The sequence below is a fragment of the Nerophis ophidion genome, linkage group LG06 (assembly GCF_033978795.1).
Source record: "Nerophis ophidion isolate RoL-2023_Sa linkage group LG06, RoL_Noph_v1.0, whole genome shotgun sequence".
NCBI classification, from domain to species: Eukaryota; Metazoa; Chordata; class Actinopteri; order Syngnathiformes; family Syngnathidae; genus Nerophis; species Nerophis ophidion.
In genome coordinates this window covers 35,538,875-35,563,487 of record NC_084616.1, presented here as the reverse complement: position 1 = coordinate 35,563,487, position 24,613 = coordinate 35,538,875, and the positions used below count along the sequence as shown (strand labels likewise).

The 24,613-nt window shown below is 40.5% G+C and overlaps 1 protein-coding gene across 2 annotated transcripts in view; it reads left to right on the top strand.

Annotated features, from left to right (window-relative positions):
• kcnc4 (potassium voltage-gated channel, Shaw-related subfamily, member 4) overlaps positions 1-22,974 on the top strand; it is a 66,745-nt gene extending 43,771 nt beyond the window's left edge. Inside the window, exons 4-6 of one of the 2 annotated variants that reach the window (XM_061903571.1) lie at positions 7,323-7,499; positions 21,370-21,482; positions 22,777-22,974. In XM_061903571.1, coding sequence (XP_061759555.1) covers positions 7,323-7,499; positions 21,370-21,437 — 245 coding nt within the window. In that variant the 3' untranslated portion in view covers positions 21,438-21,482; positions 22,777-22,974. Of the gene's footprint in view, positions 1-7,322; positions 7,500-21,369; positions 22,593-22,776 lie in introns of those variants that run through there. The other variant, XM_061903572.1, reaches the window with a different exon arrangement.
• The last annotated feature ends 1,639 nt before the right edge of the window (positions 22,975-24,613 follow it).

Sequence of the window (24,613 nt, the reverse complement as noted above, 5' to 3'; positions counted from 1 at the left end):
CCATCCATCCATCCATCCATCATCTTCCGCTTATCCGAGGTCGGGTCGCGGGGGCAGCAGCCTAAGCAGGGAAGCCCAGACTTCCCTCTCTCCAGCCACTTCGTCTAGCTCTTCCCGGGGGATCCCGAGGCGTTCCCAGGCCAGCCGGGAGACATAGTCTTCCCAACGTGTCCTGGGTCTTCCCCGTGGCCTCCTACCAGCTGGACGTGCCCTAAACACCTCCCTAGGGAGGCGTTCGGGTGGCATCCTGACCAGATGCCCGAACCACCTCATCTGGCTCCTCTCGATGTGGAGGAGCAGCGGCTTTACGTTGAGCTCCTCCCGAATGGCAGAGCTTCTCACCCTATCTCTAAGGGAGAACCCCGCCACCCGGCGGAGGAAACTCATTTCGGCCGCTTGTATCCGTGATCTTATACTTTCGGTCATGACCCAAAGCTCATGACCATAGGTGATGATGGGAACGTAGATCGACCGGTAAATTGAGAGCTTTGCCTTCCGGCTCAGCTCCTTCTTCACCACAACGGATCGATACAACGTCCGCATTACTGAAGACGCCGCACCGATCCGCCTGTCGATCTCACGATCCACTCTTCCCCGACTCGTGAACAAGACTCCTAGGTACTTGAACTCCTCCACTTGGGGAAGGGTCTCCTCCCCAACCCGGAGATGGCACTCCACCCTTTTCCGGGCGAGAACCATGGACTCGGACTTGGAGGTGCTGACTCTCATTCCGGTCGCTTTACACTCGGCTGTGAACCGATCCAGTGAAAGCTGAAGATCCCAGCCAGATGAAGCCATCAGGACTACATCATCTGCAAAAAGCAGAGACCTAATCCCGTGGCCACCAAACCGGATCCCCTCAACGCCTTGGCTGTGCCTAAAAATTCTGTCCATAAAAGTTATGAACGGAATCGGTGACAAAGGACAGCTTTGGCGGAGTCCAACCCTCACTGGAAACGTGTCCGACTTACTGCCAGCAATGCGGACCAAGCTCTGACACTGATTATACAGGGAGCGGACCGCCACAATCAGACAGTCCGGTACCCCATACTCTCTGAGCACTCCCCACAGGACTTCCCGAGGGACACGGTCGAATGCCTTCTCCAAGTCCACAAAGCACATGTAGACTGGTTGGGCAAACTCCTATGCACCCTCAAGAACCCTGCCGAGAGTATAGAGCTGGTCCACAGTTCCACGACCAGGACAAAAACCACGCTGTTCCTCCTGAATCCGAGGTTCGACTATCCGGCGTAGCCTCCTCTCCAGTACACCTGAATAAACCTTACCGGGAAGGCTGAGGAGTGTGATCCCACGATAGTTGGAACACACCATCCGGTCCCCCTTCTTAAAGAGAGGGCCCACCACCCCGGTCTGCCAATCCAGAGGTACCGCCCCCGATGTCCACGCGATGCTGCAGAGTCTTGTCAACCAAGACAGCCCCACAGCATCCAGAGCCTTAAGGAACTCCGGGCGGATCTCGTCCACCCCCGGGGCCTTGCCGCCGAGGAGCTTTTTAACTACCTCAGCAACCTCAGCCTCAGAAATAGGAGAGCCCACCACAGATTCCCCAGGCACCGCTTCCTCAAAGGAAGACATGTTGGTGGGATTGAGGAGGTCTTCGAAGTATTCCCTCCACCGATCCACAACATCCGCAGTCGAAGTCAGCAGAACACCATCCGCACCATACACGGTGTTGATAGTGCACTGCTTCCCCTTCCTGAGGCGGCGTATGGTGGTCCAGAATCGCTTCAAAGCCGTCCGGAAGTCGTTTTCCATGGCTTCCCCGAACTCTTCCCATGTCCGAGTTTTTGCCTCCGCGACCGCTAAAGCTGCACACCGCTTGGCCCGTCGGTACCCGTCCACTGCCTCCGGATTCCTATGAGCCAAAAGAACCCGATAGGACTCCTTCTTCAGCTTGACGGCATCCCTCATTGCTGGTGTCCACCAACGGGTTCTGGGATTACCGCCACGACAGGCACCAACAACCTTGCGGCCACAGCTTCAATCAGCCGCCTCGACAATAGAGGTTCGGAACATGGTCCACTCGGACTCAATGTCCCGCACCTCCCTCGTGACACGTTCAAAGTTCCCCGGAGGTGTGAATTGAAACTCTCTCTGACAGGAGACTCTGCCAGACGTTCCCAGCAGACCCTCACAATGCGCTTGGGCCTGCCAGGTCTGTTCGGCATCCTCCCCCACCATCGCAGCCAACTCACCACCAAGTGGTGATCGGTAGAAAGCTCCGCCCCTCTCTTCACCCGAGTGTCCAGAACATGAGGCCGCAAATCCGATGACACAACTACAAAGTCGATCATGGAACTGCGGCCTAGGTTGTCCTGGTGCCAAGTGCACATATGGACACCCTTATGTTTGAACATGGTGTTTGTTATGGACAATCCGTGACGAGCACTAAAGTCCAATAACAAAACACCACTCGGGTTTTGATCCGGGCGACCATTCTTCCCAATCACGCCTCTCCAGGTTTCACTGTCGTTGCCAACATGAGCGTTGAAGTCCCCTAGTAGGACAAGGGAATCACCCGGGGGAGCACTTTCCAGTACTCCCTCGAGTGTACCCAAAAAGGTTGGGTATTCTGAACTGCTGTTTGGTGCGTAAGCACAAACAACAGTCAGGACCCGTCCCCCCCACCCGAAGGCGAAGGGAAGCTACCCTCTCGTCCACTGGGTTGAACTCAAACATGCAAGCTTTGAGCCTGGGGGCAACGAGAATTGCCACCCCAGCCCGTCGCCTCTCACTGCCGGCAACGCCAGAGTGGAAGAGGGTCCAGTCCCTCTCGAGAGAACTGGTTCCAGAGCCCTTGCTGTGTGTCGAGGTGAGTCCGACTATATCCAGCCGGAACTTCTCTACCTCGCGGACTAGCTCAGGCTCCTTCCCCCCCCAAGTGAGGTGACGTTCCACGTCCCAAGAGCTAGCTTTTGTAGCCGAGGATCGGACCGCCAAGTGCCCTGCCTCCGGCTGCCGCCCAGCTCACAATGCACCCGACCTCTATGGCCCCTCCTATGAGTGGTGAGCCCATTGGAGGGATGACCCATGTTGCCTCTTCGGGCTGTGCCCGGCCGGGCCCCATGGGGACAGGCCCGGCCACCAGGCGCTCGCCATCGTGCCCCAACTCCGGGCCTGGCTCCAGACAGGGGGTCCCGGTGACCCGCGTCCGGGCAAGGGAAATCTGAGTACATTTTGTTGTAATTCCATAGAAGTCTCTGAGCTGCTCTTTGTCTGATCACTCACCTAGGACCTGTTTGTCTTGGGAGACCCTACCAGGGGGCATGAAAGCCCCCAGACAACATAGCTCTTAGGATCATTGGGACACGCAAACTCCTCTACCACGGTAAGGTAGCATCTCAGAGAGGAGCATATGTTGTCATCCAGGCAACGTTATCATGGACGCCCCTGCTTATTTCAGCAAAACAATGCCAAGCCACGTGTTACAACAGCGTGGCTTTGTAGTAAAAAAGTGCGGGTACTCTCCTCGCACGCCTGCAGTCCAGACATGTCTCCCATCGGAAATGTGTGGCGCATTATGAAGCGTAAAATACGACAACAAGACCCCGGACTGTTGAACAACTTAAGCTGTACATCAAGCAAGAATGGTAAAGAATTCCACTTTCAAAGCTTCAACAAAGTTTCCTCAGTTCCCAAACGTTTATGGAGTGTTGTTAAAAGAAAAAGTGATGTAACACAGTGGTGAACATGCACTTTCCCAACTACTTTGGCACGTTTTGCAGCCATGAAATTGTAATTTAATTATTATTTGCAAAAAAAAATAAAGTTCATGAGTTTGAACAGCAAATATCTTGTCTTTGTAGTGCATTCAACTGAATATGGGTTGAAAAAGATGTTTAAATCATTGTATTCCGTTTATATTTACATCTAACACAATTTCCCAACTCATATGGAAACGGGGTTTGTAGAAGCATGCACAAATAGAGGGTGAAACTTCAGAGCCGACGAAAGCCTAGAAAGTGAGGTCGGCGTGACTTGACACTGTAAACGTGGAACATTTTATAAATGGTGTGCTTACCCAAAATCAACCAGAAAAAACTTTCCCGGCCAGCTTCCCAGCTTGACAAAGAAGACAACTGTCCATCAAATGAGTCATAACATTGATCATAATATATGCAGCACATCACGCTTGTTAGTACGACTACATATGCTGTTCAGCTAGCTGTGTTCAAACAAAACATGACATGTAGTTTAATACTTTACAGATACTGCAATATGATTGGTCATTTTTTTTCAATAGATACAGATTGATGTACTATTGCATTACAAACTCAAAAGCCACGCAGCAGCTGAAGCAAGAAGTTAGCTTTTGGCTAATTCTGCAGCATGCCTTCGCAAGGCGATGTGTTAGTCTTATTTTGCTAGAAAAAAATAGTTCCTCAGTGTTTGCTCTTACAATAAAACTTCCGCTACAGCTTGGTTATTATCAAAGGTGGGTAGAGTACCCAAAAATTGTCCTCAAGTTAAAATACCTTTACTTTAGGATAATATGACTCAAGTAAAAGTAAAAAGTAGTCATCAAAATAATTACTTGAGTAAGAGTAAGTAAGTATTCTGTAAAAAAATTGTGGTTGGTGTGTGTGTGTGTGTGTGTGTGTTTGTTTGTAAAACACAAAATTCAATTTACTCTGACATGTTTTCTGTAGTTGGAATTAGGGCTACTCTAAACTGAAAAGTAAACATTTTTACTGACACAGATGACAGCACATGATATTAATTTTCTTTTTATTAGTTTAAAATTAATCATTGAAGATTTGTGCTGTCATGTCTGATGTAATGTCATTTGTTACAGTCAGTATGTGCAGTATGTGTTAAATTAGTCAATTTTGTCAAATGATTCAGTTTTCTTCTATTTTCAAAACTATATGTGAAGTTCTAGTTTCTATGCTTTTAGCTCTAATGTGACTGATGGCCATACACACTGTGCTTCTCGTACACTAGGGAGCGTAGACATTTCAGCTTGTTTAAATGTATGTACAATGGAAGAAGAAAATGCTATACACTAATAAACTAGTGCTTGTGACTTTAAAGCTATTGAGCTTACAGATAAGTACAATTTTCCACAGATTTTTTTGTTGGTAATGTTTTAATGTGTTTGAATGGTACTTGTGGTTATTAGGATCATCAGAGACTCACAAAAAGATCACTTTTTTAGTCAGTTGTTTCAGGAACTTTCTGTTCACCAGTTATCTCAAACAGCCGGTATGTTCTGGGGTCATGTAACGTAATTAAAGTGTCTTCTTTGGGAGCATTCTGATACTTATTAAACAAGTACATAGGTCTATATTGTATCATATACTTTAAAAATTCATCTTCCTATAGCTTTACTTTGTTCTTGTTTGATTGGTGAAACATCAATACTGCTTAAATTGGATTGGCGGAACAGAGTCATGTGACAGTGCCTGCCGGAAGCAAGGTCGCTGACATATGAATACATTTTGCAAGCCTTAATCAAAAATTATCATTAATTGTGAAATAAATGGAATAAATCGAAATGAAACTCAATGTAACAGAGTAAAATTTGCGTTTCTTATTTTCAAAAATACTAAAGTAAAAGTAAAAAATGTTACATTAAAACTACTCTGACAAGTAATATTTGTCCAAAAAGTTACTTAGGTAAATGTAACGGAGAAAATATAGCGCTTTACTACCCACCTCTGGTTATTATACAGGATACTGAATGTACAGTACATGAAGTATTGTTAGCAGTTTTTGGATGCATTTTCAAAGTGATTTAGAGGCAGAAGGAATTGCTCCAATTAGCTGCAATGTTAGCCACCAAGAACGAGCAGATTATTAAAAATTCTAATGCAAAAAAATCCCTGAACTTTTGTCTTCTTGTCTCTCATAAGGATTATGTACGATAGGCACAATTACAAAAAAGTGCAGTTCCCCTTTAAATGACTAAGTACAGTAAACTAAAAATATAATCTGTGATGAGGTGGCGAATTATCCAGGGTGTACCCCGCCTTCCGCACGAATGCAGCGGAGATAGGCTCCAGCACCCCCCGCAACCCTGAAAGGGACAATTGGTAGAATATGGATGGATGGGTGGATAAAAATATCATAACTACAGTAGTATTGGAGACCAAGCCAAGCGCACTGTTCAATGCTGCTTGCTTGGTTCAGCCTCAGGCAGCATTACTATATTGGATTAAAAGGGTGTAGAGGTGATTAAAGAGTTTTATTTCATGTCTAGAAGGCTCTCATGTTTTTTATGTTCTCGCTGTGAAAATGTTAAATTTATTGTTGTTCTTATTATTGTACAATTCCTACTTTGCCAGAAATTCATTTGTAGCGATCATGTCTCGAACCAATTAACAGCGATGAATGAGGAATGACTGTACTTGAATGGTTTTATTTGATTGCATTCCATTTATCGATAAATGCATTGACCTGATCATTAACCATAAAATAACTTGCATCTCCTTTCAGGTAAATGTCCGCAGTTAATTTTAAGGACCATTTATGCTCAAAAACATTGCGTTATTATTCTGCGTTCATACATAGTTAATGTGATGATTTTCAGAGATTAATCACATGTCTGGTAAATGGGTTGTACTTGTAGAACGCTTTTCTACCTTCAAGGTACTCAAACCGCTTTGACACTATTTCCACATTCACCCATTCATACACATACACACACTGATGGCGGGAGCTGCTGTGCTAGACTCTAACCCCAACTCATCAGGAGCTAAGATAAAGTGTACTGCTTAAGGACACAATGGACTTGACTAAGATGGCAGAAGCTGGGGATGGAACCAGGAACCCTCAGGTTGCTGGCACGGCCGCTCTACGCTCCAAAAGCCACGCTGTCCCTGTTAACATGAGTTTTCTTATTTTTTTTGAAAGCCCTAATTTATAATATTGCATAACATCGCTTGCTTTTTATTTAACTCTATTACTATGTTATAATCTATTTGGCACTTCCTGTTGGTGTTATGGGCAGGTGTCCCAATAGTGCGTCCATGTTTTGAATGTTCATTTATTTGATGCTTTTAGGTATATGTTAGATTCTTATATTTACATTCAGGTCCACTGTATGTCTTGCCTTTTACTCCTTCTCCCAGAGGATATACCAATTAGATGAATGTTGCTTAGTCATAAAGATTGTAGCGCACAAGATTAAATTATTCCTTATTACATGGCAGTCAAATTGGATTTCCTCAGAGAAAGACAAAGGTTTCATGCAATTTGCTCTACCTTAGAGTCCCAGTCGTCGGGGGACTCTTTTTTTTTTTTTTTTTTTTTTTTAAAAGCTTTGGCATTTATCGCTGTGGGTTTTGTTTTGCTGTCAGACTCCAAACAGAACGGGGATGCAAACGTGGCCCTCTCAGAGGAGGAAGGCAACAGTCTGACCCAGCCGCTGTCCCCCAATGAAAAGTGGTCTCTGCGTTGCACCCGAGGGCGAGATAGATCTAAGAAAGAAGCCACCTGCTTCCTCCTAACCCCAGGAGACCCCGGCGTCCACAGTGGTGAGTTACTTGTAGACCGCAATTCATCTTCTTTTCTCCTCTCAAGAAGGGAATCACACGCGACACAAGCTGACAAGAAGGCTGTCTAGTCACTAGTCAGTCAAGTTATTCATGGAGACTATCATGCCTGCACACATGAAGTCCCAGACATGAGTCAAACACTCCCACATGGATGTCTAGGTATGACGTTATTGATTTTAGACTCACTGTATTGCATTTATGTCTGCGTCCCGATCCTGTTTGAGCTATTGCAGGTTTTAAAGGAATCATTTCAGCTTCAATTGTAGCCACTTATTTGGTCTATAAATCTAATAACATTTTTGATGATGAAAATATATACAGAGATATCTCATAATCCATTCCAAAAGATTGTTAGAATAAAAACCAAAGCGATTGTTATCATAACAAATAATTTTTATCAAGGAATCTGCTCCAGAACAACTGAAAATATGAACGAAAACACATTTTGTAAAGAATACTTGTAGTTGTATTTGCAGAAAACAATGCAAAATGCAGTAGTACCTCAACTTAGGAGCTCAATTGGTTTCACGAGTCAGCTTGTAATTAAAAACACAAATCAATGTTGGCCATTTAAATGAATTGAGATCAACTTATTCCAAAACTGGATTTCCGGCCAAAAAATGGAGCTAAGTAGAATAAATATACTGCGTACAAACAACAAACATTGCAGGAGTAAGAGAAAGTGAAAAAGCGACCGATATACCTAAAAACGGCAAATAATCGGCCCAGTCGATAATCTGTCGATCTCTACTTGAAAAAATGGTGCCGGTGCTTAAGTGGTGCCTGACCTGAACTGGTACTTGAAAACATGTTTGTAAAAAGAAAAAACAATGTTTTTTTATATTAATTGCATTGTGTAACAATCAAGTTGAACATATTAGTAATTTAAATACTTCAATAACATAATTTAAATTTGAAGTAATTAATTCAAAATGAGAAATGAAATCCTCAACAAGTAGGACATATAGACATAAAGACCATAGAGAACATACAAAAACCTACATAATTTTGTTAATATTGATGCTCATAATTCTGTAATTCTAGGGGTAAATGCAACCATGCTTATTGTAACCGTCAATGGTGCATAATGAGGAAGTACTATGTTCTTGTTCCATCCAAAATGCTAGTAGGGTTATGAGGGTTGCTGTTGCCATTTTAGGGTCGGCACTAACGTTTAAAAATAGTGTCAGACTGTGTGCCTCTGTCGGGACACTACATTACTTACAAGATGTTTCTTGTACAATATAATCGCCAAACACCCATTACAGGTGGCTTAGTCTGCATTCATTTACCACCTAAATAAGGCACCTATAACAACTTTATTTTTCGGTGTGTTTATGGATGCGTACTCGTATTTTGATCACAGTGGTTTACATGCTTAACTTGATGCTCACTACTTAAAGGGGAACAGCACTTTTTTTTTTTTAAATGTTGCCCAACATTCATAATCCTTATGTGAAACAAGAACACACACATCATTCCCCATTCTGTGTATTTTAATGGTATACGTCAGGAGCGGCGTAGCTCAGTTTGTAGAGTGGCCGTGCTAGCAACTTGAGGATTCCAGGTTTGATCCCCGCTTCCACCATCCTAGTCCCTGCCGTTGTGTCCTTGGGCAAGATACTTTCCCCACCTGCTTCCAGTGCCACCCACACTTTAAATGTAACTTATATAACGGGTTTCACTATGTAAAGCACATTTAGTCCCTAGAAAAAAGCGCTATATAAACATAATTCAATTTGATAGAAAAAAAAATGCTGATTAGTCATAAAAATGCAGGTGCAGTAATGCTGATCTGATCTATGCATCCTTTAAAGCCCTCTAAAAAACATCCTAAAATCTATAATGACGTTTTATATACATGCTTAAAGGGGAACTGAACTTTTTTTTTTTGGAGTCATTCACAATCCTTCTGTAAAACAAGAACACAAAGGTTTTTCTTTTTTTAATGCATTTTAAATATTAAATAAAAGCGAGCAAAAGTCTGCTTACAATGGAGTGAACGGGAGTCGCTCTATTCTGTCTATAAAATGTCCAAAAAACATACAAACTCCTCCATCAAGGTTTCATATATACAGTCAAAGTACATATGGTATGTAGTAACAGGCACATTCATAATAACATGTCATATTTACATCTTTCGATCATTTTTAAGCATTCTGCAGCGTATTGATTTGAATGAATGAATGGTTTATTTTGAACCATGCAAACAAAAGAATGACATAAAATACAAAATAAATATATATATATATATAGACATTATTTTTACACCTACATTGAAAACATTACATGTGACTAATCTTTTGTAGATGTCAAGATTGGCTCAAAAGGGAGTGGGAAGAAGTAAACTTATTTGGTCCCACCCCTATACATATACAATATATATATATACACAATATATAATACAATAATACATATAATATAATTCAATTCAGTGGTTGCTGCATATATGCTATATATTATCTATATATAATACATTTAAATTCAGACACACTTACATATATACATATGCACACACACACACATATATACACAACACACACATATATGTACACACACATATATATATATATATACATACATACATACATACATATACACACATAATCACATACATACACACATGCATATACCCAAAATACACACACACACACACCTATATAAATACTATGCATATAATAGTATATATAATATACACTTTTGTCTAAACGTTATTAACAGTTTTTGGTGCCTATGGGAACAAGCTTTCATTTTGACTGTGATATTAGTGGTTAATAGTGGATCTGTGGCTGTGGAGCTACTGCTCCTGATCAACAGGACCTGAGGACCACTCTTGCTATGTGTCCTATGCTGTACATTCAAAAACACATCAGTGTTTGCTTTTTTGTTTTCAAGGTCAGTGATTTCTACTCACTGCAGACTTCATGAGAGCCAACAAACATAATGAAACATCACTTGCTGTACAAAGTCTGCTGTCATTAGGATGCCGACTGTTAGGATGTTCATATATTCCCATTTAGAGGAAGAATGACTCATAAGGGTGTGGAACCAAGTGCAGACCAAGCGTCTTTTTTTTTGTCTTTCACACCATTTCTGGGTCTAAATTCAATGCCCTTGTTAACCAACTCGTCAGAGTATGTCTTCATCCTTCTACTGTCCAGGTGAGAGGCATTATTTATGATCTAGAATAAACTTTTGAGCTCAGAGGCGTGAAAGCAGCTCAACGCAGACATTGACGTCAATGCAGGCAGCACAAGCTGTTAGCGCCTTCTAATCACGGCGCTGCTAAAAAACAGTTTGTCCGCGTTAGCGCTTATAATAACAATATTGCCAATACTTGGTTAATATTCAAGTCACAAAATGTAAAAGGAATATTGTTGGTGCTTTTTGGATATTTTTTTAGAGGGATTTATGGGCGTTATAGAGGATCTCTTATTGACTTCTTTATAAGCGGACTTTTATTTCATTTAGCCAAAATGCTCTTGCCTTTCGCAATGATTGTGCACTATAGGCAAAATTGCCCAAAAAGTGAAGTTCCCCTTTACACTACCAGTAGAGTGGAAAAACAAGTTGACTATGTATTTATTTGTGTTTCATTGTATCACTAAACCATATCCAATTGTATTTACGATCCACAAAATATTTGAAAATACTGTCTAAACATCACAAAATGCAACAAATTCAGTCAGCTATTTTGAATATTCCGCTCTGAACAGCTTCTGCAATTTCCATTGATTCTTCGACACTGCTGACCTGCCTCTGCTCAAGATGATCTCCTGTTGGCCCCACTATGGACTGGACTCTCACTATTATGTTAGATCCACTATGGACTGGATTCTCACAACATCATGGTAGATGCTCTCAATGTCCATTGCACCGGTCGCCCAGGGCAGGGGTCCCCACATCTGCGGTCCCTTCCAAGGTTTCTCATCGATGTCATCCCATTGGGTTGAGTTTTTTCTTGCCCTGATGTGGGATCTGAGCCGTGGATGTCGTTGTGGCTTGTGCAGCCCTTTGAGACATTCGTGATTTAGGGCTATATCAGTAAACATTGATTGATTGATTCATTGATTGGGGTTGAGGTGAGCGGGGTTTGGTGGTAGCGGGGGGTGTATATTGTAGCGTCCCGGAAGAGTTTGTGCTGCAAGGGGTTCTGGGTATTTGTTCTGTTGTGTTTATGTTCTAAGTGTGGCGCATATTTGTAACAGTGTTAAAGTTGTTAATACGGCCACCCTCGGTGTGACCTGTATGGCTGTTGATCAACTATGCCTTGCATTCAGCCATGTGTTTTTTAAAGCCGCATATATGTGATTGGGCCGGGACGCTGTTTGTACGGAGGAAAAGGTTGTAGAGGACACCAAATGCAGTGCCTTTAAGGCACGCCCCAAATATTGTTGTCTGGTTGGAAATCGGGAGAAATTCGGGAGAATGGTATTCCCGGGAGATTTTCGGGAGGGGCATTGAAATCCGGGAGTCTCCCGGGAAAATTGGGAGGGTTGGCAAGTATGTTAGTTTGTATGTTTAGCAGCTAGCAATGCTGCTGGTGCTGTACTGTCACAATAAAGCTGCGCCCGTTTAGCACTCGGTTTCTAAAACCTGTTGCTCATCCACTTTGTGTTCAGGATAAAAAATATCAGGCTCAGGATCATAATTTTTCCCAAAGTAACAGTTGTTGGCTCTCACAAAGAGCACATTTTGTTGTTGATGGGGAAGGGATCTGTGGTTGCTACGTCTGCGTCACGGATCACGTGACTGGTTTCCTCAATAACTCAAAATGGCTCGGGAATCTGTGAGATTGATGCTATTTGGATCTATTTATTTGTGAGCTTTGTTTTTCCACTCTTCTGGTAACTTGAAATATGTATGTGATGTATTAACAGGCACATTCATGATTACATATAATATTTACAGTATAATATTTACAATATTTTGGTCGTTTTAAGCGTTACCAAAACTACTTTCCTAGTTGCATTGATTTCACAAAGCTTGGGTGCATTGGGTGCATGATTAACATGGGGGTAGACCTTGTGTGACCCCAAGCTTGACGCGTTTAAGAGCGCTCATTAAATGGAAATATAGTGTATATGCTCTTCTTATATGCACCCACTTCTACTCGCAAGACTTTAGTCATCTCTCTTGTAGAATGCGATTGCGACTGAGGGCAGTTTTTCGTCATTAGTCAAATGAGGGTTCAAAAGTGGATCGATGAAGGAGCCTTGTAGTTCAAATTGCATCATTTGTCTGTCTGTATTTGCTCAGTGAAAAAAGTTGTTCTTGAATAATTATTCATAACTGCTGCCAGCGACTGTTACTTAAACATGTTGTTTAAATAAGCAAAAACTTTAAAGTTGCATTCTCTATGTTAAGCCTACCAGATGGCTTTAACATGCCTGACTTCAGCACAAATATAAAGTGATGTCTATTACTTTCTGAAACTCGACATCCGGAGTTTGAATCCTACCATCCAGACTCTTGTCTCCAAGTCTTGACAGCACTAAAGGTGCTTTCCAGCAAAATGCCACTTTGTGCTGAGATACATTTTTCTCTGAAAGATCATTAGAACGCCAGGAAAAAAGAACAGCACATAAAAGGAGCACTTACTATAGTTTGCTTCCTGTGAAACTATTTTTCGATGCTTTTGACAGAACCTATTACAAGCAAATGGTGTTTCACCTCAGCATGCTTCCTGAAAGTGTCCTCAGTACTTGATTATATGTAATGGCATGTAGCTTTATGGTATGTTATGTTGTCAGCAACATGTACAGCATCCGAGCGTGTTGTCTATGAAGCCAAAACATTAAAATCAAATTTTTGTCAGACTGAACTCTCAGGTCGTGGTTATCTGACCGAGACGTCAATGACAGGTGACAAAAATGTCAAAATAGATGGGTGTGAAAAGAAATGACAAAGAAACAGAAAACGTTGTTTCGGAACTCACGTTAATGTTCGAACATTACTGGCCTCGACTGGTCACCCAAATGCTCCTTGGAATAGACCTGCCCCACAAACTGTCATAGCCCGACTTCTTCTAGATAGCCTACGCAAAATACGTTGGTTAAAAAATGGTTTACTTTAGTTGCACAAAATCCTTGAAATTATTCTTTCCTCTTTAAAGTTCTTTACCTTTCATGATCACACATGACAGTTTAGACTTTTTTTTTCCTGTGTTCTATATCACATCCTGTCCTGGTGATCCAATTTCGGTTGTACTTCCTGTTGAATTCCTTGTTTTGCTGCACCTTCACTTTTTGTCCTTTTTTTTCCAAGGACACCTGTTTGCCATCAGTTAATCTAGCCTATTTAGTTCCAACTGTTGCTCCTGGCTGCCTTAAAGTGCTTTTTAACCTTGAAGAGTGTTAGTTTTCCGTGCACTTCCATGCTGCACTCGATTTTTTTTCCTGGCCTTGTTTTTTTACAGCACTTGCACTTCACCTTTCTTTCTCTGCACAAGAACGTAATATTACCTCTTTTTTATCTTTAGATCTAATTTATTTTCGCACTTACGAACCAGAGTTTAATTATTTTACCTCTTTCCAAATTGCTGTTAGATCCTGTTGCACCTGATGTTCAACTTATGAATATAATTGGTTCTTGAATAGAGTTCTTAAACACTACAAGTTAGTACATTGGATTAACTTTCTTTGTAAGAAACAAAGTAAATATTGATAATGGGTTCCAGCCTTGACAAAAGTTCTTATTTTAGTAAAGGTTTGTACACATTGAACACAATGTAAATCGATACACAGTACTGTATATCAAACACCATATTACAAGAGGTGATGGACAAACTTTCAATTAAATAACAAAGCCAAAACATATGGTAAATGGTTGTACTTGTATAGCGCTTTTCTACCCCTTTTTAAGGAGCCCAAAGCGCTTTGACACACATTCACACACTGATGGCGGGTGCTGCCATGCAAGGCGCTAACAACGAGCTGAACAGTCCACACACACACACACACACACACACACACGCACGCACGCACACACACACACACACACACACACACACTGTCGCTAGCCCTGTTGTGCACTCAGTTTGAAATCACGAAACTCCTTAACTTTAACAGGCAGGTACATCCATCCATCTATTTCCTACCGCTTGCCCCTTTTGGAGTCGTAGGTGGAGCTGGAGCCTATCTCAGCTGCACATGGAATACAACATTAAATCAACTTTGCCTTGATGGTTAATCCTCTCTGCGTGCTGCAGAAGAAAGGTAGATAGGGAAGAGGCAGTGTCAATAACGGTGTGGTTACTTCCTGATTGTTAGTCCATTGCTTACTTTCAACTCCTTGAGCTAGCAAAACTAGATTATTTTTGTAAAACGGCCAAAAATCGATTAAAAAGCAGACAAAGTAGCACTGAGCACAGTAGTGAATGCCTGCAACACTGAGCCGACAAACAATGAGCACTTTTGGGGTCACGGGTGGTGCTGGGGTTTATCTCAGCTGCATTCGGGCGGAAGGCGGTGTACACCCTGGACAAGTCGCCACCTCATCACAGGGCCAACAGATCGACAGACAACATTCACACTCACATTCACACACTAGGGCAAATTTAGTGTTGCCAATCAACCTATCCCCAGGTGAATGTCTTTGGAGGTGTGAGGAAGCCGAAGGCGGAGTACCCAGAGGGAACTGGTTCGTAAATCAAAACATTTGTACAATGGGGAGCTCGCAAGACGAGGTTCCACTGTACTGTATTGGAATGGATTGTGTATATGTGTGTGAGCTAGTGGATGAGGGGTGTTATGGAAGTGGTAGAACACTGTGGTTTTGGGTTTGTTGACTATTATTGTGATTATATGTTTTTTCTGTATTTGTGTTGGAACATCCATGAGAAACAAGATGCTGCACCTCAAAGAGTTTGTCTTTGTAAATTGAAATTGAAATGGCCACCACTGTGCCTGGATTGAGACCCACATTAATAGGGGCCATGTTTACGTCTGCGGACATACTGTGCAGCATGTGATGTCATGTGTTGTCAGTGTTGGCGCTAATAATTTTCAAAATAGGGTCCCAGGCACCCCATCAAGTCATAAAAATGGGGTCCCACAGTAAATGTTTGGTGTCCCACTTTTTTGTAACCGTTTTGAAAACAAATGATAAATGTATGCATTAACCTGTTATATCTCACATTCTATACAAAACTACATAAAAACATTGGATTTGAGCTCCAAAAAATCAAAATTGGCCATTATAACCTGCAGTGTGAACGTAGTCTTTGTGGGTACTCTATGAAGGTCGCCGTTCGCCAATCTGATTGCTCAAATAACATCTGCTTATCTCTAATATTTATCCATCCATCCATTTTCTACCGCTTATTCCCTTTTGGGGTCGCGGGAGGCACTGGCGCCTATCTCAGCTACAATCGGGCGGAAGGCGGGGTACACCCTGGACAAGTCGCCACCTCATCGCAGGGCCAACACAGATAGACAGACAACATTCACACTCACATTCACACACTAGGGCACATTTTAGTGTTGCCAATCAACCTATCCCCAGGTGCATGTCTTTGGAAGTGGGAGGAAGCCGGAGTACCCGGAGAGAACCCACGCATTCACGGGGAGAACATGCAAACTCCACACAGAAAGATACCGAGCCTGGGATTGAACCCAGGACTGCAGGACCTTCGTATTGTGAGCCAGACGCACTAACCCCTCTGCCACCATGAAGCCCCTCTAATATTTAATTAATCATTATAAAAGCTTGCTTCTGATCACACAAATAGAAAGCTGAGGAAAAACAGAACACCTTAAAACTAATCTTAGCAAAAGAGGGGAGGGGCTAATTCAATGATGAGCCATGTGTGAGCTGTACATAATAGCTATTACATGCAAATATCACACATTATACTGCACATTACTAGCAAAAGGGATTCAAGTGACAACGACCAAGGCACCATATGAAATGATAATAAACACAATAGTGACTGTGAATCCAAAATTAAATCATAATATGTATTTAATAAAATAGATGATGAGCGATATTAGTCACTTCCCTTAAAAATGTTGGGATTGTGTCATCACACGAAGTCTCTGCTAGCACTTGCCATTTACACACACAAAAGTAAATATCATCCTGGCTGGAATCAAATTTTTTTTGCAGCCTGACAACGGGCAGCTTGTTTCCAAACAAGTAACCCTTAACGACATCACGGCCAGCCTTTCAAGTGGCGCTAAGAGAGAGAGAAGCCCGCCAATGACGTAAAGAGACAGAAAGGCTTCTAAGCTCCGATGAGTTTCCATATTCTCTAGTGACTCCTCTTGCATGATTGCCACTAAAAGGTCTCCATTAACAGTATGGACGGACAGAGTGGATGCCTCCTCTCACGGGCCGGTGACGCATGTTGACCACGGGAATATTAGTGTGAACACTACATTGATATCTAGATTCAAAACAAGATTCTTGTTTCAAAACAGATTTTTAGGCAAACAATCATATAATAATTTTTAATACCAATAATGATACATAGGTTTATTTATCTATTTTTACATTTTCATGGATGTTGCTCAACCACACTCTGTTTCCACATTAATGAGTGTTCGCCCTGAGATCAGTAGGTATTGAGTTCAAGCCCCGACCGTGTCATGCCATAGACCAGTGGTTCTCAAATGGGGATATGCGTACTCCTGGGGGTACTTGAAGGTATGCCAAGGGGTACGTGAGATTTTTTAGAAATATTCTAAAAATATAAAAAAAATTTAAAATCCTTTATAAATATATTTATTGAATGATACTTCATCAAAATATGAATGTAAGTTCATAAACTGTGAAAAAAATACAACAATGAAATATTCAGGCTTGACAACAAGATTTTTTTGTGGACATGTTCCATAAATATTGATGTTAAAGATTTCTTTTTTTGTGTAGAAATGTTTAGAATTAAGTACATGAACCCAGATGGATCTCTATTACAATCCCCAAAGAGGGCACTTTAAGTTGATGATTACTTCTATGTGTAGAAATCTTTATTTATAAATAAATCACTAGTTTATTTTTCAACAAGTTTTTAGTTATTTTTTTATCTTTTTTTCCCAAATAGTTCAAGAAAGACCACTACAAATGAGCAATATTTTGCACTGTTATACAATTTAATACATCATAAACTGATGACATAGTGCTGTATTTTACTTTATTTCTTTTTTTCAACCAAAAATGTTTTGCTCTGATTAGGGAGTACTTGAATTAAAAACATGTTCACAGGGGGTACATCACTGACAAAAGGTTGAGAACCACTGCCATAGACTATGAAAAAAGGGCCCACTACCTCCCTGCTTGGCACTCAGCATCAGTGGTTAGAATTGAGGGTTAAATCACCTAAAATTTTTCCCGGGCGCGGCCACCCCTGCTGCTCACTGCTCCCAACACCTACCATGGGGTGATTAAGGGTGATGGGTCGAATGCAGAGAATAATTTTGCCACACCTAGTGTGTGTGTGTGTGTGCCAATCATGTGTACTTTAACCCAACTTAATAACATGTTCCTCAGATTGCAAACAGCGCCTATGCTGGTTGCAGTCTAGTACACTACATTTCATCTTAAACGCTTTAAGGCACGATTAATCAACATTCAGAGATGAATTCATCGATTCATATGCCCATCCCAAATAGATAAATACACTTCAGCAATCACATATGGAAGATTCAAGAAAAAATTGTGGGTGCTTAAAGGGGTACTGCTCTTTTTTTTTTAATTCAGCCTATCATTTTCAATCTTAATATAAGAGAAGAAGACATACGTTTTTTTTTTTATGCATTCTAAATATTAAATAAATGCAATCAAAAGTCTGTTTATAATGGAGCCTGTGGGAGCCACTCTATTCTTTCTATGTATAAAATATCCAAAAACCGCCATTAAGGTTTTATGTAAATGCTGTAAGTATAAATGTAATGTAGTAATGGACACATTTATAATAACATTTAATATTTACCTTTTTTGCTGATTTTAAGCATACACGGCGCATTAATTTCAAAAACGCACCACAACTTTTGCTTTTTTTTCCTACTACATCACTGATTTCTACTCACTGCAGACTTTATGAGAGCCAACAAACATAATAAAAAATCACTCACTGTCTGCTGTCATTAGGATGCCGACTGTTAGAATCTTGTTATATTCCTGTTTAGATCAAGAATGACTCATAATCATCGCGAAGAAAGGGGGCGTAGACCAAGCGTCTTTTCGCGTCGTTCTCGCCATTACCTGGTCTAAATTGGATGTCAAAGTGTACCAAATTGTCAGAATATGTCCTTATCCTTCTACTATGCAGGTGGGAGAAATGTTTTATGATATAGAATAAACTTCCACGAGCAAGGAAATGAGGTGGCAGCAGATCTCAGCAACATCTGCACACAAACTTGTGATCACGGCACCGCTATAAATAGTTTGTCAGTGCTAGCTTTTATAATAACAATTTCACTAATAGTAGATTAAATCTAAATGGAGTATTGTTGGCGGGTGTTAGATGTTAATTATTGGATTTCATGGTCGGAATAGAGGACTTCCCATTGGCTTTGTTGTAAGCAGACATTTATTTGTGTTTATTTACGAGTTAGAATGCATTAAAAAAAAAATCCATCCGTCATATCTTTCATGATGATTTGGAACAATAGTCAACATTCCTTAAAGAAGCGTAGTTCCCTTTTGAGGTGAACTCTATTAAAACTAGTGCTGTCAAATTTAAAAATGTTTTAATTAGATTAATCACACTTTTGAATTTGGATTAATCATGATTCATCACTGTAAATCATTTGCTTACCCAATTTAAATTAATCCAAAAATGACCCCGATATTTTGACACAGATGCAATTTTATTTTCAAAATAACATACGCAAACATTTTTAAAATGTTTTACTTGTTTTCATTTGTTTTCTCAAATTTTGCTGACAGTTTTATCCTAAGTACAGTTAGGATTCAATTTGAAGTATTTTTTTTCAAGTGAGCACAACAGTCAAAGTCTCCTCACTCATCTTTGCGCTGATCTGATCACTGACCATATAACAACCTAAAACTTTCAGGTAACCATGCACGGTTAGGTAAAATGCGATCATAATACATCTTGTGGTTAATCTCTGTTTATGGTAATGCTATTGACAAAACCTGTACCTTAGGTCATGGCTTGGACTTGTCATGCTTTTGTTGTTGTTTTCCTAGGTTTTGAGTTTAGTTTTGGGCCTGTAGCATTCCTCGCCTTCCTTTGTTTTCGTTGTCGTTGGTTGGAGGTTTCTGTTTGTTTGTTAGTGTCTCCACCAGCTGCTATCACTAATTACACACCTTTATATACCCACATCGCCTATTCTTCGGCGCATGTCTAATGTTCAACACGGGCAACCAGTACATTCTTCAGTCCTTGCGGCTGCTAGTTTGTTGAATTTTAGCCTCATGCTATAGCTTTGCATTTGTTCAAGTTATCTTGCTGAACCAAGTTATTGCCCTGGTCTTCCTGTACGCCTCCAAGTGACACACTGTTTTGTCTTTTGCCTCGTCATTGTAATTAAAAGAACTCTTACCTGCACACTGCTTCTGCTCCTGCCTGTACTTCCGCATTTTGGGAAACACAACCACATGCGACATGACATCGATAATGTTTTTTGATTAATTCATAAGTAAATGTATTACATTTGACAGCGCTAATTTACACAAACTACACTAGAGCTATTGATTGATTGATTGATTGATACTTTTATTAGTAGATTGCACAGTTCAGTACATATTCCGTACAATTGACCACTAAATGGTAACACCCGAATAAGTTTTTCAACTTGTTTAAGTCGGGGTCCACGTTAATCAATTCATGGTAAACGTTGCACAATTAGTGACATAAGCGAGTAAATTAAAAAACATTCTGATTCAGTAAAAAACGTGTTTTTTTTTTAACGGCTCTTTCATGACTTGCACACCTAAAAAAGTTGTTTCTGGTAATTCTTTGGGAACCTTTCTGTGTGGATTTTGGATGCTTTACCCATACTTGTGTGTATAAACCCCTTCATAGAAATGAAAACTTAGAAATTAAATTGTAATTAAAAAGAATGTCTTAAATCAGGGGTCGGCAACCTAAAATGTTGAAAGAGCCATAATGGACCAAAAATACAAAAACAAATATGTCTGGAGCCGCAAAAAAATAAAAGCCATATAACATACAGATAGTGTCATGAGATATAAATTGAATTATGAGGACTTAAAGGGAACTAATTGAGCTGAAATATAGCTACAAATGAGGCATAATGATGAAATATGTACATACAGCTAGCCTAAATAGCCTGTTAGCATTGATTAGCTTGCAGTCATGCAGTGACCAAATATGCCTGATTAGCAGTCCACACAAGTCAATAACGTCAACAAAACTCACCTTTGTGCATTCATGCACAACCTGAAAAGTTTGGTGGACAAAATGAGACGGAAAAAGAAGTGGAAAAACACGTCTCAGAAAGTCGGAGAAAGTTGTACATGTAAACAAACTATGGTGAGTTCAAGGACCGCCAAAATTAGTAGGACAAAATGGCGCTCGCCAAATACTTGAATCAGGGAAGTTTGTGTCATGTTTGTCCTCCGACAGAAACTATATTAAAACAAAAAATATATTTTTTCCCATCATCTTTTTCCATTTTTCATACATTTTTGAAAAAGCTCCAGAGAGCAACTAGGGCGGCGCTTATGCGGCTCTAGAGTCGCGGGTTGCCAACCCCCGTCCTAAATGAAGATGTTTATCTCATTTCTAGAATTAAGTGGGCATTTTTGTGACTGTTTTATTCCAGATCACCCTCTTGCTGCACAGTATAAACATGCAATCATGTCATGGCATTAAAAAATACTTCACTTCTAATCAGTGCATTCTCGTCTTTTGCAGAGAGCTGCAAAGACATGCTGGCGCCGCCTGCAAACTACACTCAAACAGAGGTCACCTCGCTAACCTGATGCTGAACGGCTTTTAAAAGAAACAGAAAAGATCATGAACTCAAGGTGCACGACAAAGTTCGCATCTGTCTGTTTTCTTCCCTTCCCCTTGAAGGAACTGTAGACTGAATTATTTTTACTGAGGACATTGTTTTATTTTTTACTCTCTATCATTCATGAATGCAATTGCATACACTCCTAATGTTTATAACATGTTTTATGGCATGTATTGCATGATCTGGTGTTGTACCTAGAAAGTGTGTTAATCATTTATTAGATTAATGTAGCAAGCAACATTCGCATCCAAGGGAGTTTTTCTTGTATATTTAGTATGGAGTGCAGAAGTAGATTGTTTGAACTCATTAAAGCTTTTAGTTGTTATGCCAGAAAACCTGTCAATATGGGGTCGTACAGTCTAACTGTAACTGTAATCTAGGATTAGACAAAAACTGTTCAATTCTTAGTGTCTTCATTCTGTGCCATTTAGTGTGCAGATATTTTATCCAAATGCAGGAAAGATCAGACAAGAAGTTTGTGAAGTAAACCTTTTGTACAGTTTGAGATCACATTGTCTGCTTTTGACATTCACTGTATCATTGCTGGTTGAGTCAGGACCAAATCTAAACAATTGCCGTCCATTTTCACGAGCATCTTGCATTGAAATTACAGTACAAGTCGGGTTGCACTTAGGCCTCATGTGGATTAATGGTGCACGACAATGTGCTGTAATGTAATCTGATTACTTCCTGCAAGTCGTGTGGAAAGCAGCTGTTGTGTTTTTCCGCGGACAGCATTCATTCTTTCTCTCTCATGATGTGTTTTGTTGTTCTCACAGTCTACCATAGTGGCCTTACGTTTATTATAACAACTTCACTCTCCGTGTATAGCTTTAGTTTATAAGCACATTTGTAAGTAGCACAGTAAAATATTCTGGAATTCATCTGTATGTACAGTATATGTGACGTGTACGTACCAAATAATAACAAATTATTATTTTGATAACTCACCTTTTTAGCCGTATTTCCTCTGCTCTGTAAATGAAAAAGCACATCAATTTGTTCAAAGACTGTTTAGGCCAGATTTCAAGTGTGTGTGTGTGTGTGTGCGTGTGCGTGCGTGCGCGTGTGTGTGTGTGTGTGTGTGTGTGTGTGTGTGTGTGTGTGTGTGTGTGTGTGTGTGTGAGATCTCTAGGCATGTGTGTCTATGCAGCTATGAATAAAACAGAGCCTGGAAAGTGCTGTGTTGCAGATATTTTCCTATCTGACGTTCAATCCATGAGTTTAACCACTGCATTTATTTGCAATAATCAGTAAGTGTGCATGCTCACATTCATTCCCAGCTAACCTGTGCTGCTCTCCAGGTTGCTGCACTGAAGGCAGAGATGGTGGACGGAATGCATCTCCATGGAGATTTGGGATGACAGGCAACAATAAATAGTGTCTGCACGCACACACACACACTGGCTTAGTGCACTCATCACTGTACTGTGCAGTGCACTGTGGTGATGTGGAGGAGAAGATGGGAGTCAAATGTCATGACAGACAAGTTAAAATTTCTTCTAACAAAATCATTAAAAAAAAAAAAAGGCACGTTTTGGCAAAAGATGTACAAAAAAAAATTGTGATGTGAAACCTGATTCCTTTTATTTGTTTGCATTCTTGTGAGTTACTCACTGAAGTGATTTGGGTACTCGATTTACACGAGTACCCAAATCAAGCAGGAGGTGGAGAGGAGACTTGATTTGAGGCTTTTTCCACATTTATACAAATAGAGTTCGAGTAGCACTTGCACAATTGGTGACATTTACCCGGGTTCCTTTTTTATTTCAGCGAGCAGTAGTTACAGGCAAATGATGCCTCAGTGAACGTTTGGCACACTCACTAACTGTAATGACACAATACTTTGTTGGTGTTTCATTATAGCCATCTTCTGCATAAAAAACAAAAGTAATTACTTTTGACCAACAAATAATAATAATAATAATATTTAGCTGGTATTTTTTAGCAGCGCAGAAAAGAATATGATTGCACAACTCAATGAGCCAAAGTGGAAAATAAGATCTTTTACTTTATTACGCGCTGTAAGATCAAAATGACAAAAACGGATGTCCAAACGCGGCGAGAAGGCTTCTTTTATTACGGGCTGTCGCGTGACCCTTTGCGGTCAAATGTCAGAGTAGCTGTAACAGTCATGTGTTTTTTTTTTTAAGTGATGAACACATCGAGGTACTGAGGGACTCTGGGCCTCCATCGAGTGGTATGCCAAATAATCAATTTATTAAGGTACAGTGTTTAATATTCCTATATTCAACAAAGTGTTACTGTTCAAACTGTGTATAATGTTACAGTGGCCAAAAATATTAAATATACTTGTTAAAAAAAATTAAAAAACAACCTCGGCTTTGTTTTTAATGACTACTTAGGCCTACTACGCTACAGTATTTGAACATTATGGGGGTACTTGGAGGTCCAATTGTTTTCTGAGGTGGTAATTGTTGAAAAAAAGTTTGAGAGCCACTGTCATACTGCATTGATGTTTCAGTATCGTTGGACTCGTCACTTGCTAGCAGTAACATGAGTGAGGAGGTCATCCATGCCTGTCAACCTTTGCAAATAAGCAGACAGTTTTGGAAAATTAGGGAATTTCTGGTCTTTCAACTTAAATGTATTGCAATCGTTTTAATTTGAAGGCCTGACTTAACAAACATGTTCTGACAATTACAAATATGGTACTAAAGCTGATAAGATAAATTATAATTGAGTGGATTTCACCTGGCTATACAGCTATTTTACGAAACGTATGTAGATTTTTAACATCTTCACATGAAACTATAACCTAATAAATCATTAATTTGATTGTTTTTTATTGTGTGAAATTTACATATTTAATGACAAAATACAAAATATATTGTGGGATTAATTCTAAAGATTGAGCCGTGAAAGGTTCGTTCAAAATAAATTATATTGGGGTGATGTATTGCAGAATACTGGCGGCATGATTTGCTAAAAAAAAAAAAAGGAAAAATACAAGAGTTTCCCTGGAAAAAAATGGGCGAGTGGACATCTCTAAAAAGAATCCTCTTGGCACCAATTGGAAGTAAAACCACAAAGTAACAATTCCAACATTTCCTCTCGCCTCTAAATGCACTACAGCCTTGGACACTCATTTAAACCTGGGTAATCTGTTTTCCTAACTGC